This window comes from Balaenoptera ricei, chromosome 16 (genome assembly GCF_028023285.1).
Source record: "Balaenoptera ricei isolate mBalRic1 chromosome 16, mBalRic1.hap2, whole genome shotgun sequence".
NCBI lineage: Eukaryota > Metazoa > Chordata > Mammalia > Artiodactyla > Balaenopteridae > Balaenoptera > Balaenoptera ricei.
The window spans coordinates 14,385,984-14,402,000 of record NC_082654.1 but is presented as its reverse complement, the minus strand read 5'-3'; the positions used below and the strand labels follow the sequence as shown (position 1 = coordinate 14,402,000).

Here is a 16,017-nt window from a genome sequence, read left to right as displayed (position 1 = left end):
GAAGAGCAGGAGAAGGTCTAGGCTGAGGGAGCCTGGAGCCCCCGAGAGTAACTCAGGAGCCAGACCTGCAGAAGGAGCAGCTAAGGAACAGGTAGGAGTCTCTTCCCTGCCCCCTTTTCTGTCATTTTATCACAAGACACTAGGATTGGCCCTGCGGCAAGCAGGTGCCTGGAATAGGGTTGCAGGTAGATGGGGAAGGAGGAGGAGAAAGCTGAAGGGGAGGAGGGTGAGAACCAATATCAGACACAGTCTGTAGGGAAAGATAAGAAAGCAAGCAGAGATTTTCAATGGTGGCAGCAGTGGAGGACATGACCCCTAACGACAAGAGCCATTGGGGCAGCCATTCACATGAAAAAGTACTCTTCATAATGCAGCACATAATACTGTCATTACTGGTGAAAAAATAAATAGAAGATTTGATCAAATGACAGATTTATCCAAGTGAAGGCAACTGCATGATTTTCACTATTATGAAGAGAGCCTGAAACTGCTGACACTAAAAATGTTTGCTCCTTTGTTCCCCATTAAGTTGATTGTGCGTGTGTGTGTGTGTGTGTGTGTGTGTGTGTGTGTGTGTGTAAACTCTCAGGCCACATAGTCTCATTGTGAATAGTCTTAAAAATTTTTTCTGAAGGCCAAAGTCATCCCAGACATTTGCTAGAGTTGCCTTAAAGTGGAGAAGACAGACACAGGCAAGGTGGATAATAGCGTGGGCGTGAGCTGCCTTTGACCTGTGTTGGGGGCGTGCTGGATGGGTTGGGTCTCAGGAGGGATGGGCACGGGCTGGAAGCCACAGACATGGTCACTGGGCTGTTCTCCTTCCTGTTCCCGAGGACTGTGAGGCCCCTCAGCACAGGGAGAAGAACTCTGACAGAAGGCATTCCTCCAGCCCGCCCGATGCTCTCTGCTTCAGCTGGATAAGGATGGAGGTGAACATGGGGTCACTTTGTCACTTTACCAGTCCCCATCCTGGGTGTGAGAGGAAGAAACATGTCAGCTCCTTTTTCATTTTAAGCCTATTTCAACCATTCTACCTGCTCTTTTAAAAATAGTTGTTCTGTTTTCCTTTGAAAAAATCCTATCAGAAAAAATTTGGATATTCCCCTTCTAAGGTGCATTTGATTGGCCACAGCTTGGGAGCTCATCTGGCTGGGGAAGCTGGGTCAAGGACACCAGGCCTTGGAAGGATAACTGGTAAGTCAGCCCTTCAGATGGGCCTTGGGTTTGTTTACATATTTGTTTATGCACAAAATGTCAAGTATCTGAATGCCAAAGGAAGTCACAGAAGCAAATGTAAGACAGGAGAAAATGTAACTCCCCCAAACCAAAACCTGACATGCTTCCAAAGTGTGAGTGTGTAAATCCACGTTCAAGGGTGTTCACTGCGGCGTTATCTGTGGTGGCAAAGGAATGGAAGCTGTGATCGTCCACCTGTCGGGGATGGTTGACTGAATTATGACGCATTCCATGCTTTGCAGTTCCATACCAACTAATACACAGAATGAGATAGAGCCCTGATGCTGGTCCTGCTCACCCAGCGTAGCTGGCAATGCTGAACTGGTTTGTTTAAGGCCCATGCCATTGCAGTTGTGAACATTTTGAATATTGCCCCTGGATACACTGTTAAGTCTAAAAACAAGTTGCAGAGTGAACCCTATGAATTAGGGTTTTGAGGATGATACTTAATTGTATCCCTTCCCTGCACTCTGACTTTTTAGTGGGACTCTCCCAGACCTTCCCCATCTTTATCTTCCTTGGCCCCTCTGCAGAATTTGACCTGCTGGCCCCTCTGTGCTGTTGGAACACCCTCTCCTTTTGGCTCCTGTGGTTCCCCATCTTCTTGGTTGTCTTTGTTCTTGTCTGACAGCTTCTTTCCAGGCTCCCTTGCAGGTGCCTTTTCTTTCGCCTTCCCTTACTCATTGGTATTCTTCAAGGTTCTATCCTAGGCCCCCTCTTCTCTCCTCTCCTCTTCTCATTCTGTCATTTCTCTCTCCATGCTTATATTAACCAGAAAAATAGAAACAAAACCTGAATCGTATGACAGACTGTTGTGCTGAGGTAATACACACCCCACAACTGTGGCACTTTCATTTCTCATTCATGCCGCATTTTCCCAAGGGTCAGCTGCAGCTCAGCTCTGAGTCCTCTCCACTCTGGGACCCAGTCTCCACTGAACAGCAAAGAGACTTTGCTAAAATACAAATCTGACCGGAAATCTTCCCTTCTGCAAACTTGTAAGAGCTGCCCATCGACAACCAGGTCATGTCCAAACTCATCGTGGCTCAGGTTACATCTGGCTCCTGCTTAAAATGCTATCTTCATCTTTCACCAAATTCTAAAACTCTACGCACCAGCCCTTGAAAGCTAGTTACAGTTTCCCAAATGTGGTTAACCCTCTCGCCTGTTGGTCACGTATATTCTCTATCCCCTTCCCAGGATGCTGCTGACCCCATCTTCACCCTGGCTGGCCTTCTATTCCCTCACATCTCTGCTTGTATTTCTCATCTCCAGCAGACGCAAGTCCTAGTTTCCCAAAATTGGGTTACATGTTGCTTCTCTGTACTTGCGTAACACCTGTGCTCACCTGTCTCAGCATTGAGCACACTGCATTGTAGTGCCTTCCCCACCAAACAGAAAGCTCCTGGAGGACAAGGCTAGACCTTACTCCTTGTACCCAGGTGCTGAACCCTGTTCCTGGCACATAGTAAGTGCTTGATAAATAATTGTCAAATGTGTAAATGAGGAGTTATGTGAATGATCATAACATTTTAAAGACCCTAGATATCTTACCTTTGTTTTAGTAGACATTTGAACAGCAGACAATGGGTTGAGAGTCTGGCCACCAGGCTCCTGGTCCGTTTTGCACCTAACATATGCTGACCTTGTCAAGTCCCTTCACTTCCCTGGGCTTCAGGGTTTTGTTTGTCATATAATGAATGGAACTAAGTGAGCCTTAGTTGAGGACTATGATTCTATTATTTTAACTGTGTTGCTTTGAGATCCATCTTTACATTTTGAAGAGCTCTCATCTTTTATGTTTATATTTTTACATATAAATGTTGCTTTTAAGATGGTCTACAATCCATAACCTTAGTTATATGTATGGTATCCCATGTACAGATCCTAGAATAGCCACCTTGACTTGTCTGACTTCGTTAGCTATTTTGGCATTGTCTAGACACAGCCTCACTTGTGTGTAGGAATCTGACGTTGCAGTATATACAGACCCTGCATTTATAAATGTAAACAGACCCTACAGTTTATGTATCTGTCCCTCATGCTGAGTGGTGTTTGACCTACATAAATCATATAAGAAAGAATACCTTGCATTCACCATCTATCCTTCCAAAATAACAACACTATCCATGTACTATCAATGTACTTTTGTATGTCTTAGTTTAATACACATTATGCTTTTTCCTAGGGTTGGACCCAACTGGGCCTGGTTTCCACAACACTCCAAATGAAGTCAGGCTGGACCTCTCAGATGCCAACTCTGTTGATGTTATTCATACAAATGAAGTTCGCTTCCTCTTCGAGCTTGGTAAGTTTTTAACACAAACTGAAACTACACTGAAGCATGGAGGAGAATTTTAGAAGCGTTTATCCTGCTTTTTTAAATTTCAGGTGTTGGAACTATTAATGCTTGTGGTCACCTTGACTTTTACCCAAATGGAGGGAAGCACATGCCAGGATGTGAAGATTTAATTACACCTTTATTTAAATTTGATCTCAATATTTACAAGGACGCTAAATACTTTCTAAAATATGAGGACTGCTGTTATAAATTCAGTGAGCTCCCTGCTTGGATAGAATCCATATCCTTTTGTATATAATATAATATAAAAATATATTTTAGCCCAAAATACAGTTGCATGTATGAAGTTCCCAGCAGTTGTGAGATCTGCAAGGTCAGGGTCCACGTCTTAGTTACCTTTGCAACCCCAGCGTCTAACAGAATGTCTAGCATGTTGTGCTCACTCAATAGGAACAAGGAGGATGTGTTCATCCAACAAATATGTATTGAGTGCTTACTATGTGCCAAGCATTATTCTAGGAATAGCAGATGTAGGAATGCATACAAAAGACAGAAGTCCCTCCCTGATGGAGCTAATATTCTAATTTGCTAGAAAAACAAGAATAGAATAAGTGCTAAGAGACAAAACAAAGCATGTAATAGGAATATGATGCATTGGTGACAGTGGGGGTGACGTAGGGGAAGGAGATTTTTGTTAGGGTGGCCAGGAAGTCCTTACTGAAAAGATGACCTGAAGGAGTTAGCCAGTTAGGCATTCCAGGCTGAGGGGTGGGAATAGCAAATGCAAAGGGCCTGGGGCAGGAGCCTGTGAAGTTCATGGCAGTGAGGAGCCTATTGTGGCTGAAATGAAGTGAAAGACAGGAGAGTAGTAGGACATTAAGTTAGAGAAGGAACAGGGCAGAGGGAGATAATACATAACCTTATGGACTGTAGTAAAGACTTCAGCTTTTACTCAAGTGAGAGGGGAGCCATGGGAGGATTTTGAGCAGAGAGGGACATGGTTTGACTTGCCTTTTAACAGAATCACTCTGAGTCACAAATTAAATTAATCACAAATTAAACAAATAATATTTAACCTTTTAAAGTGGTTTCCAATAATAATAATAATAATATCTATAAGGCACTTAATTAAAAGACACCAAAAAGTTATTATTTGGGAGTTCCATTTCTCCCTATCTCTACACATCGTCATCATGTAAATAATGAAATATACATAATATATAATAATGCACAGTAATATAATGTATGATGACATAATAAATATCTGGATGATTCTAAATATCCCATCACCTGATCCCATGTGGTCAGAATAGCTAGATGATGTAATTATTTTATCTTCCATTTGGCTGTTGTAGAGGAAAGATACACAGATCGTGACATTGAGAGTAACTCGAATTTCCTCTTCACTAGAGATAAGTTATGAAGTTTTAATAGCTGTTCTGAAAGAGTAAATGTAATTAGAAATATCTGTTTGCAATGACTACTTAAAAAAAAAACTGGTGAAACTACAGATACTCAAAATGAGAATTAAAAGCCAATTCTACCTAGTGTAGGTAAGCGAAATTCATTCAAAAAAGGCCTATTATAAAACTTATCTCTCTCACTATTTGCCATATTATGATTTAAAATTAGTTCTATTAGGATAAAATATAGATCATAAGACTCCTTTACATAACTATATTAAGTGTTATATACTGAGCACTTGAAATTCTATAAAAGAATGAATTCAAATAAAACATACATTTATCATAAGCTATCATTTTGAGATATAATTCCTACAACTTTATTGGATTAAAAGCACATTTATCATTCATGTTAAGTCTTTAGATGACTTTGAAGCTTCAAGATATTCTATGTTACATTATATTTATTACTAAGAAACCATTTACTTTTAAAATTCATAGCTCCCAATATTCTAATGAACCATCTTGTCTAAATCACAATTAGTTATGAATATAAATCTGTATGTAAAGAAACCTGATGTAAGAGAAGTCCTCCTTTTTAAAAATGATGCCAATTCTTTATCTCTGCTATGTTGCATTTCTGAAATTATGCTGTCTCAGTTATCTATTGCATAATGAACCATAGTGGCTTAAGAGAATAATGGTTTTATTGCCCATGATTCTAAGCCTCAAGATGCAGGCAGAGTTCTGCCGAGATTCTGCTTTGTGATGTGTCCATTGGGCGAATGCATGTGATTGCATCCAGCTGGAAGCTGGGCTGGGCTAAGCTGAGTGGGAAGGTCCAAGATGGCCTTCCATGTCTGGGGTCTTGGCACTAGCTCTCCTCTCTGAGTGGTCTGTTATCCTTCAGAGCTTCTCTCCCCAGCCAGTTAACTTGAATTTCTTAACATGGAGGCTGGGTTCCAAGAGAGTAAGAGTAGATGCTGGAAGGTCTCTGAAGACCAAGGCCCTGGAACTTGCACAGTGTCAGTTCCTACTGGTCAAAGAAGTCACAAGACTAGCCTGTAACCCCAACCCAGAAGGGAAAAAACAAAAACAAAAACAACTCCATCTCCTGAAGGGAAGAATAGTAACATGATATTGCAAAGGGGTGAGGACCTAGGAAGGAGTGATTCTTTGGAGGCCACAATTATAGATAAGTGATTTACCATATACACTAAAACCAAAATCTGGTTTCTCAAAAGTCAGCCAAGCTGGGTAGGTCATTGAAAGAACAGTCCATGTCAAAGAGTAAAAATGTTTTTATGTAAGGAAAAGAGAGTATAAATGACTGGAATTCTATGATAACTTGAGAATGCACAAATGTACTTAGAACCTTTATGTATTATTGCAATAATCCTGTTAGTGGCAGTAATGTTCTGCCTGACAATGGCAAAACTAATTTGTCTGTAGCATTCTTTACAATACCTCCCACCTGTCTCACCTGGAAGCTCAGCTGAAGGTGTGCACTGCTTAACCTTGCTGGCTGTTCTGTGACTGAATAGGAGGGAGTTCAGTCATTCCTGCAGAAACAGGGAGACAGAGAATTAACTGGTCTAAGGCGGAGATGCTATGTGCACAATGGTACTCAAAGCTCTAAGTGCTTGCATCCGAGGTCTGGGAAGTGTTGGGGATATTAGTGTCAGAGCACAGTCACCTACATTTGCATTTGTTTACTTATCCTGCTTGAATGTCCCTTTAGAGTCACACGAAGAATTCTTATGTACAAGAAAATGATATGTAATATTGATAAATGTGGAATATCCAAGCTTACACACAAGGTCTGGTGACCTAGACCCAAGCCAAAAAACTATCATTTAAAATTACTTTTTCTAAGAAATGGTTCATACTATCAGTTAATCAGTTCATTACTACCAGTTAATTGGAAATTGTTTTCACAGAAGTGTTTTCTTTCTTTGATTGCAACCATGCCCGAAGTCATTGCTTTTATGCTGAAAGCATTCTCAATCCCGATGCATTTATTGCTTATCCTTGTAGATCCTACAAATCTTTCAAAGCAGTAAGTAAAACGTTTTGCAGTGTAATTTAATTAGCAAGTCATTTTTTGAAGCATGATCAGCCAACTAAAAATTAGAGCATTGAGTATGTAGCAAAAAAATGCATCTGCCATTTTGGGAACTAATAGATTCTTTCTGTGCTGAGTGCTGAACAGTAACTGGGGTTGCTGGAGGGCTTAAATAACTAAACCAACTATTTGTATTCTGGTTGTTTTGGCTCTTTTGAATTATATCCAATTTTGCTTTTTTGGCCATTTGTTATGCCATAATTAGATGCTGCTATCTAAAAGGGCAAAAATTTTTGTGTGTATATATTTTAAATGTCATCCTCAAAGATACCCCGAGAAGCCTGAACCAATCAATAGCTATAATGAAACATATTACCATTTACTTGGAACATGAAAATTATTTTTATTAAAATTTAATTATTTATACAGAGCAGAACTGAGGCGTAGATAGCTCACAGGAGCTCCATGCAGATCAATACATTACAAAATACCAAATCTGATTTTGCTCGAGTCATAAAGCACGTGGTACCAGATCTGAGCTGAACATATTTTTCATTTGGTTATCATTATGAAAAGGAGAAAGAAAATCTATTTTGTAGTGGGAGGTGGAAAGATTTTCCTGCTTGTGCTTTAGAGACCTACCCCCTGTTTTATCAGGGAAGAAAAATGTGGGGTTTCCAGCCGAAGTGTGTTGTAAGTAATAGCATTGTGTGAATAAGTACAGTGTTGGGACAGGACTAAGCATTTCCCTCCTTTTACAGGGCAAGGTGAGTGAGCCCTCAGGCTGTCTTCTCAGTTTCCTGAGCAAGTTGTCCTTACTCATATCGTGGCTGGTGAACTGCTGTTCTTGGAAAGCTTGCCGTCCAACCATTGGCACTTCCTCAAAACCTTCTTCAAGCTCCAGATGCTGCTCTGGATGGCTAAATGGATCCTGACATTTACTACACCAAAGGCAGGTGGAAGGAAGCAGGTTCTCAGAGTCACAGTGGATTCAGAGTTAGTGGGGTTCAATCTGCTAAACTGGAGAACCATAGGCTCCTGTGCCACATGGATGCTAATTATGGCAACAAACTAGAGAACATCAAGTCAATTTCCTTGACATGTTTTATTGTACTTTTACCCAACAGTCATAAAAAATGAGATGAAATTTTAAAAAAATAAATAAAATAAAATAAGGAGGGGTTTTAGTGCCAGGCTGTCTGATTCACATTCTTGCTCCATCACTTGATAGACATGCAACATTGGACAAATTGTTTACTTCTCTGGGCTTTAGTTTCCTGATCTGCTAAATAAGGAAACTAAAAGCATTATAATAATAAGGGAATTTGTAACGATTAATTGACCTAAATGCATATAAAGTGCTTCAAACAGTGCCTTGCACATGGTAAGCACTCAATAAATATGAGCCCTTGTTATGTTGTTAGTATTTTTATTCATTAAAAATGGAGCTTTAAATGGGGTGCTTTACTATAGTCCTAGCCTAAGTGTCCATAGTTTAAAAATCTAAAAGTTCAAAACCTAAAATAGAAAATACTCCAACACTGCTACCCAGATTTTTTTAAGTTAAGGTTTTGTTAGTTTTGCTTTAGATTTTAAAACATACAGATAAAATTGAAGTACCTTACATTTCCTTAATGCCCTTCCCTAAGGCAGACTTTGAAGCAAATCAATATACATATATCATATAAATAGTATCATACTGTAAGTATCTTTCTGAATTTGTTTTTAAATTAAATTTTATAAATTTAAGATCTACATTGATGTTTATAGACCTATTGTATTTATTTTGTAGGAATCGGCCACAATTTATTTATTCATTCCCCTACTAATGTGCATTTTGGTTGTTTGCAATTTTTGTTATTAAAAGCAATTTTGCAATGAACCCCTTTGCATATTGCCTTATGTGCTTGTGTAGAAGTTTCTTTATGACATATAATAGAAGTGAAATTGTCAAAGCATTATGTGCATTTCCATCTTTATTGGACATTACCAAATGTCTGTCTGCAATGTCTGTTAATTTATAGTCCCATAAGAAGCAAATGAGAATTTCCCACTCCATGTCTTACCCATGCTTGGTATTGCCGATTGTCTTAATTTTTGTGAATCTGCTGAGTATGAAATTGTATGTCGCTTTAATTAGCACGTTCCTGATAACTAGTATGATTGAGTATCTTTTTACATAGTTATTGACTATTTGAGTTTCATCTTCTGTGGATTGTTTATTCATATCATTTACTAATTTTTCTAACAGGCCCTTTTTCTTTTCCCTCAATTGTTTTTGTTTTATTAAGTTTTGTTTTTGCAAACAGGCAGGGTGGTCTGTTAGGCAACTTAGTCATTTTTAAATGCATATATACTTTATTTAGATTCCAAACATTTCTGATAGTTTAATAATACATCCTGAGTTTATTGAAGGTGAACATTTCTGATTACCTCTTATTTTCTGTCACCAGGGAAATTGCTTCCATTGTCGCAAGGAAGGTTGCCCAACGATGGGTCATTTTGCTGATAGATTTCACCTCAAAAAAATGAAGCCTAATAGATCGTATTATTTTTTAAACACAGGGACTCTTTCCCCATTTGCCCGTAAGTATTGTAGCTGAATTTTATTGTAATGCTTTAAGGCACTTATCTTTAAAAATTCCACAGTTTTTACTGAGTGTCTACTAAATAAGTGGGCATTGGGCCAGACTCCGAGGACGCAGTGAAGAACAGTGCCGTGAGCTTAGGCCAGGGTGAAAGCAAAACAAAAAAAAAATCAGTTTCAATCCTGAGTAATAAACTTTCTTTTGGGAGATGTTCAAAGGAGGAACTTCTGCAACCAGATCAGGGGAGCCTTCTGAGGGGAGGTGATTTCCAAGCTGACTCCTGAAAAGTGGGTAAGAGGGAGAAGGAAATGGAGTATTCCAGGTAGAAGGAACTGCATATGAAAATGCCTGGAGGTAAGAGAGAGCTGGAACTGAAAGAAGATCCCCCTGCTTGGATTGTAGAGGCCAGGAGGAAGGTAACACGAGACAAGGTAGGAGAGGTAAATTGGATCAAATAATGAAATTGTGCTCCATGTGGGAGGTTTGGGCTTTATCTCTGGGCAGGTAGAAGCAAAAAGGAACTGGGTGAATGGATTTGAGGGATGCAGAAAATGGAGAAGTCAAGGATGATTCTAGCTGGGTGGATGGTGTGCCGTTTGCTGAACTTGGTAACACAGGCAGAGAGGCTGTTTTGGAGTAAGTTGATGGCTCAGTTTGTAACATGTTAGGTCTGAGATGCCCTTAGGACTTGGGCGTGTACAGTTAGATATGGGTCTCGGCCTCTGGAGATGTGGTCTACAGTTACAGATTTAAGCATTTAGACAGTAATCTAAGCTATGAAAGTGGACGATGTAATTACCCAAGAAGACTGTGTCAAATGAGAAGAAAGAGAGCAGAGAAAGAGGCCCCTGTGAAGGAGACTGAGGAATGAATAGAGAGAAAATATAAAGCTGTGTGGGAGCTAGGGCAAGAAAGATGATGAGGAAGGGAGGGATTCACTGCACCAAATATGCTGAAAGGTCAGATGAGACAGGGGCCCAAAGGGGCCCTAGGGGTGAGCCACCAATTCCGTCATTGCTGATTTTGGGATTTCAATGGAGAGGTGACAGTGGGAGCCATACTGCAGTGGAATGGGCTGGGGAGGGAAAGGGAGCTCTTTGGCAATGATTAACTCACAGTTTGAAAATTCTCTGTAGTAAAATTTTTCCCCTTTCAGAGGCTTTTCAGACAATTTTATGAAGAATTGCATTTTTTTCTGTGTTATTAAGCATACAACAATTTCAGAATTCAGAATAAATGATCTATTTAACTCTAGATGTTTTTAAGTTACACTTGACCATTTGCAAGGGATTTATCCTATTGACAGGCTTTGTGCTGACCCAGACCTGTATTGGCTGGGCATTCCTAGTACATAGCCCTGCAGGAGAGGAAGGGACAGTTTACTTTGCCTCTAATTCATTTTAAAAGCACAGACCTTATTGCTCAATAGGTTTTCTAGATTTTTTTCTGGATTAGTTGTCAAACTATGGCAAATTAAAACTTGGCTACAGAAAGCATACATGCCACAGAATACAAATTTAATGGATGAGAAAAGACACACACATTTTCTTAAAGTTATAAAAATGTCTGGAAAATTAAAGAATTTTCTTTAAAAAATATTGTTAAGCTATTTACATTTACAAAATCAAAATGTGAATGTTTATGTTTTTTAAAATGTAATTTCTCACCAAATTCACTCGAGCTATATAAAGTTGTATTTTTTCATGGACGTGAACAGCCCTGTTCCACTTTAACCTTGAAAGTTGTATTTACATTAAAGTAGCCAGGATGTCATGCTTTCCGTGTGTTTTTAACCCTTCTTTCTCTTTATTTCCAGGTTGGAGGCACAAATTGTCTGTCAAACTTGATGGAAACAATGTCACTCAAGGAAGCATATTTCTCCGTGTAGGTGGAACAACAGAGAAGACAGGGGAGTTTGGGGTTGTCAGGCAGGTAAGGACGAGGACCTGGCAGGTAACAGTGCTCGTGTTCGTCTGGCTCAGTAAGGCTCAGTCTTTTCTTTTCCTACAATACCACCAGCTATCTTGTTATAGTTAACTTTTCTTTTTACTATATATTTTCCAAATATAAAATAGAAATCATAATATCTACAGTTCCAGCTACAAGCAGAAAACGTTAGGAAATGATAACATGAAAATACAGATCTAACTAATAAAGCAAGGGGGAAAAAATTGACAGGAAACAAAATATATTTTTAATCCAGTCCATTAATGTTATACAAATTTGGGTAGATCTCTTTTATTTTTATAGATTCCATGCAAATTAAGACATTTATATAAATTGCCAAATTTCTAATAAGCTCTCTAAGTAGTACCCACAGATACATGATATGTGCTGGGACAGTCAAAGGTAGGAGCCTTTGACTCCTCATGGAGCCTACCTTCCAGTTAGAGGAGACAGACAATACATTAACAAAGGAATAAGGAAATAGCAGCAATAAAGAAATCTCATCTGCTCTAATTTTGGCATGCATAAAATATGCCTTATGTCTCAAGACAATCTACTTCTCTCTGCTCTATTTCCACACTCACCAAAATATCTTTTTTATCATTAGTTTGGTTACCCAATTCTTTCATACAGATGAAGAAGGTACCAGGGAAAGGGTAGGAGAACATCTTGGTTAATAAAAAGGAAGCATTTCACCATTGTGAGCTGATAAACAGGCTTCTAGTTCTTATATGAGTTTTGTGTGAATTTAGTCTATCATTGGTAATTTAATCATTTCCTGGTGTCAATAAAATCTAGTTTCTGATGCCACAGAGCCAAGACCAGATCTTTTATTATGGAGTACTCCTGCCCTAAAAATCACCTAGTCAAGCTTCGCATTTACCTCACCCTTTTTTCAAGCTTCAGACTCATGCTATTCTGAGAGGCTGACCAAAGTGAATGGAAAGAATAAATCTACTATAAGCAAATGCCAGGAAATGAAACTTTCTCTTCCATGGTACACACAGATGTTGTCTTCAACTTCAGCATTGTGAACACCCAGTGCAAGCTTATGAGTTTTATTTTTCTCTTTACAGTGGAACACTGAAACCAGGCATGACTTATACAAATTTAATTGATGCAGACATTAACATTGGAAACATTGCAAGTATTGAGTTCATTTGGAAGGAACTTTCATTTGAACATTCTCAGAATAAGCTGGGAGCAGAAATGGTGATAGATATATCTGGAAAATATGGATATGAGTAAGTCTTACTTTTTCCTCTGCCCTTTCAAACATAGTTTAAACTTTACAAATGACATTTAAAATCCATATATAATTTGAAATTTGAAAATAGTATAAAAATCTGTGCCCTTGAAAGTTTGCAATTAAAGGAAATAAAAATTATTTAAGAAACCAATACTATATTTGTGAAAGTGTTTATAAAATAGTTACTACTCATTAAATTAGAAGACCTACCTATGTCTTCCACCCCACCTACCCTGGAATCATATTAATATCCTCTTTTTTCCCCTTTAAATTTTTCAGATCTGCCTTCTGTAGCTAGAACCTTGTAGGACCTAATATTGCCCAGATCCTGAAACCATGCTAATTCCAGATATAATCTCGATGGATTTATTTAATGGGAGCAATGGAAAAATTAAGCTGGTATCCAGACCAAACTTGGCCCTTGTAAATGAGATAGAAAGGTACAGTTGCCTTTTTTCTATATAGAATGTTTTTCTTATTGACAAGCTTTTATCTGTCCCTTAAAACCAGACTGAGCCCTGGGATTCTGGGTATCAGTGACAAAATAGAGCTGAGTTAGTATTTCCCTGAATAAGAGGAGGTGTTACAAGTAGGGTGATGTAAACTCATCAGAAAATGAGCCTCTGTCTGGTTGAGTGTTTGAAGTACATTTAGAGTATTTCCAGGTGGAATAATCATTGTTCTAAAATGATTTGAAGAATATTTACTATGTTGTTAAACCTCGCTAAGGCAAATTATGTCTATAGTTCATGATGTATAGTAGATGATAACCCTGTGGGTTGATACATCTATCGATTAATAATAAAAACTAATGAGAACGCATTAGTATTTGCAAGGTGTTCCTTGGTCTTCAGGGAGTGTGTGAGGTAAGAGAGATTTTGGAACTTATCTACGATGTATGTATCAGTTAGTAATGGGCCCTGAGGATCATCAGCCCCTTCTTCTAGAAACCCCCTACCACAGAATTACTCATCTCCCTGGGCCTTGAAGGTCCTGTTGCAAATTTTTATTTAACCTAAAAGCAGCATTTCATTTCTAAAGCCCTTGACTAACCCTTTGTGTTTATAATAACAATATTGTAATATTTAAATGTGTCATTTGTGTTTTTTCTTTTATTTTGCTTCAATTTCGTCTAATTCAGTTGTCCTCATCCAGTGAAAATAAAAGATGAGTGTTTTTATTTGTTCTGTTCTCTATTACTGGGCTCAGTGTTTGGCCCATAGCACTGTGCTATGAATATTGTTGAAAAGAAATGATGACAGATACTCTGCAGAGGGTTTCTTGATTCTCCTTGTGCCTTGTTGCCAACTGAACCTTAAGAAGAGACCCATGGGTGTACATGAACTTGAGTTGTGGCAGAAAGCAGAGAACAAAGTGGGGTGACCCTCCCGCTGAGCAAGGAGGAGATAGAAGGTGGATTGGAGAGCAAGGCTTAGTGGAAGGAGGAGAGGAGATAAGGCTGTGTTTGGCATGATCTGGCTGAGCATCCTACCTCCCTGGTGCCATATCAGCCTGAGGCCCGCGCCAGCCCAGGAACAGGGAGGCCACGAAGAGCCCTGTAGGAGGGTCTGAACCCTACTGAGTAACCGCATCACAGCCCCAGTACTCCTGAGCAACCTGGCAGTGGAGTTGGCCCATGGCTCTGGGGGATGGAAACGTCCTGTTAGAGCAGCTGCCCCGAGCCTGCACTGCTCTCTGCTCAGCCTTTCTTCCTTTCGGGAGGGGCTGCCAACTGGGAGGAGGAATTATGAATCAGGATGCTGCCCTAGGCTCTGTGTGTCCTGGCTTGCTTCCTTGTTCGAGGTGTCTCTGGGCTGGCTCTTTCTAAGCTTGAAAAGACAAATTGGACTCACTTAACTTCTGGGAACCCTATTTTAATAAACTATAGACTTTCTGTCCCATTGTTCTTAATATCTGTCCCCTTTTTTGCATTATAAGAATGTCATATGAAAAATAGTGCATGAGCTATCCAGGCAGATCTGAAAGTTCAAGGTGACAACATTATTTTCTGTGTGTATTGCTGCCTAGGAAAGCTCTTAAAAAAATGATTCCCTTGCTCTCTGAGTGCCCTGCGTTACTATAGCAGAGTATTGGGGGCAAAGGCTGTTAGGAAATTCTTCTGCTTCTTGAGCGAACTGCCCTTAATGCTGAAAAGTGACTTCCAATCCCATTAGCCATCACTTTCTCCACTGCCCATTGCCATCGGTTCACACTCGTACCTCATCATCACAGTACCCACAAATGCCCTCCTCTAAACTTGCACATGGAAGCATCCCCCTCTTGGACCACAACTGCTTTCCCTTCAGGCCAATGGAGTGAACTTCTCAGACCTTGCGACTTCTGTTCCATTACCTTTCTACTTTCTTGAAACCCACCAACCCATTTCCTTTCACACCCAGCTTAAGTTGCATGATAATTTAGTTTAGTAATAATGCCTATTAACACCCTAAACTCCCTTTTTTTGCATCCTGTTGGGCAAAACCTCAACCTGAGCACACCCAGTGTTCCTCTTCCTCTAGGCCAGCACTCAAATAGTTGAGGGCTACTGGGACAGTCATGTCTCAGAGAAGACATGTATAACTATAAATTGATCATCAACACTGTCCTGAAATTCTACCTGTTTTTTGGTTTTTTGTTTATTTGTTTGTTTTTCGCTTTTTAACACCTCTTACCCCAAACTCTCCACTTACTTTATACAGAAAACAGAGGTCATCAGAGAGAAAAATCTCTCCTCTTTTTAATCCAAACATGTCAATTACTTACATCTGCATCCATTTTATCCTTTTTCTTTCTAATAAGGAAGCTGCCCCTTCTCCCACCCAAGGCCAATGCCTGCCTCTGTGCACTGGATCTCACTCTCTCTAGCCTTCTTGGGAATCCTATCCTATTGGTTACATTTTCTTTCCTTTGCACATTCAAGCTCTCATTGCTTTAGATTTTTTAAAGTCTAAGTCTCTCCCATTGGGGGAAAAAAGTCATTCTCAACCCTGTTTTCCCCTTTAGTCTCATCTGACCTGAAAATAGCTCTCACTCACGTTTCCAGTGACTGCCAGGTACGAAGCTGAATGGGAAGTTTTACTCATTTATTCCATCCCTCAACAGAATTCAGCACTGTTTTTTCTTTTTACTTTCTGTTGTAGAAATTTTCAAATATTCACAGCAGCAGAGAAATTGGTTAAATAGAACTCCCAAGAACTTGTCAGTGAGTTAAATGATTTTCAGATTTT

The 16,017-nt window shown here is 39.4% G+C and overlaps 1 protein-coding gene across 1 annotated transcript in view; it reads left to right on the top strand.

The window, feature by feature from the left end:
- The window catches only part of PNLIPRP3 (pancreatic lipase related protein 3), a 32,447-nt gene extending 19,314 nt beyond the window's left edge, over window positions 1-13,133 (top strand). Inside the window, 8 exon segments of the mRNA XM_059900483.1 lie at window positions 1,086-1,194; window positions 3,425-3,544; window positions 3,628-3,754; window positions 6,880-7,000; window positions 9,460-9,592; window positions 11,411-11,522; window positions 12,618-12,785; window positions 13,070-13,133. Coding sequence (XP_059756466.1) covers window positions 1,086-1,194; window positions 3,425-3,544; window positions 3,628-3,754; window positions 6,880-7,000; window positions 9,460-9,592; window positions 11,411-11,522; window positions 12,618-12,785; window positions 13,070-13,133 — 954 coding nt within the window.
- The last annotated feature ends 2,884 nt before the right edge of the window (window positions 13,134-16,017 follow it).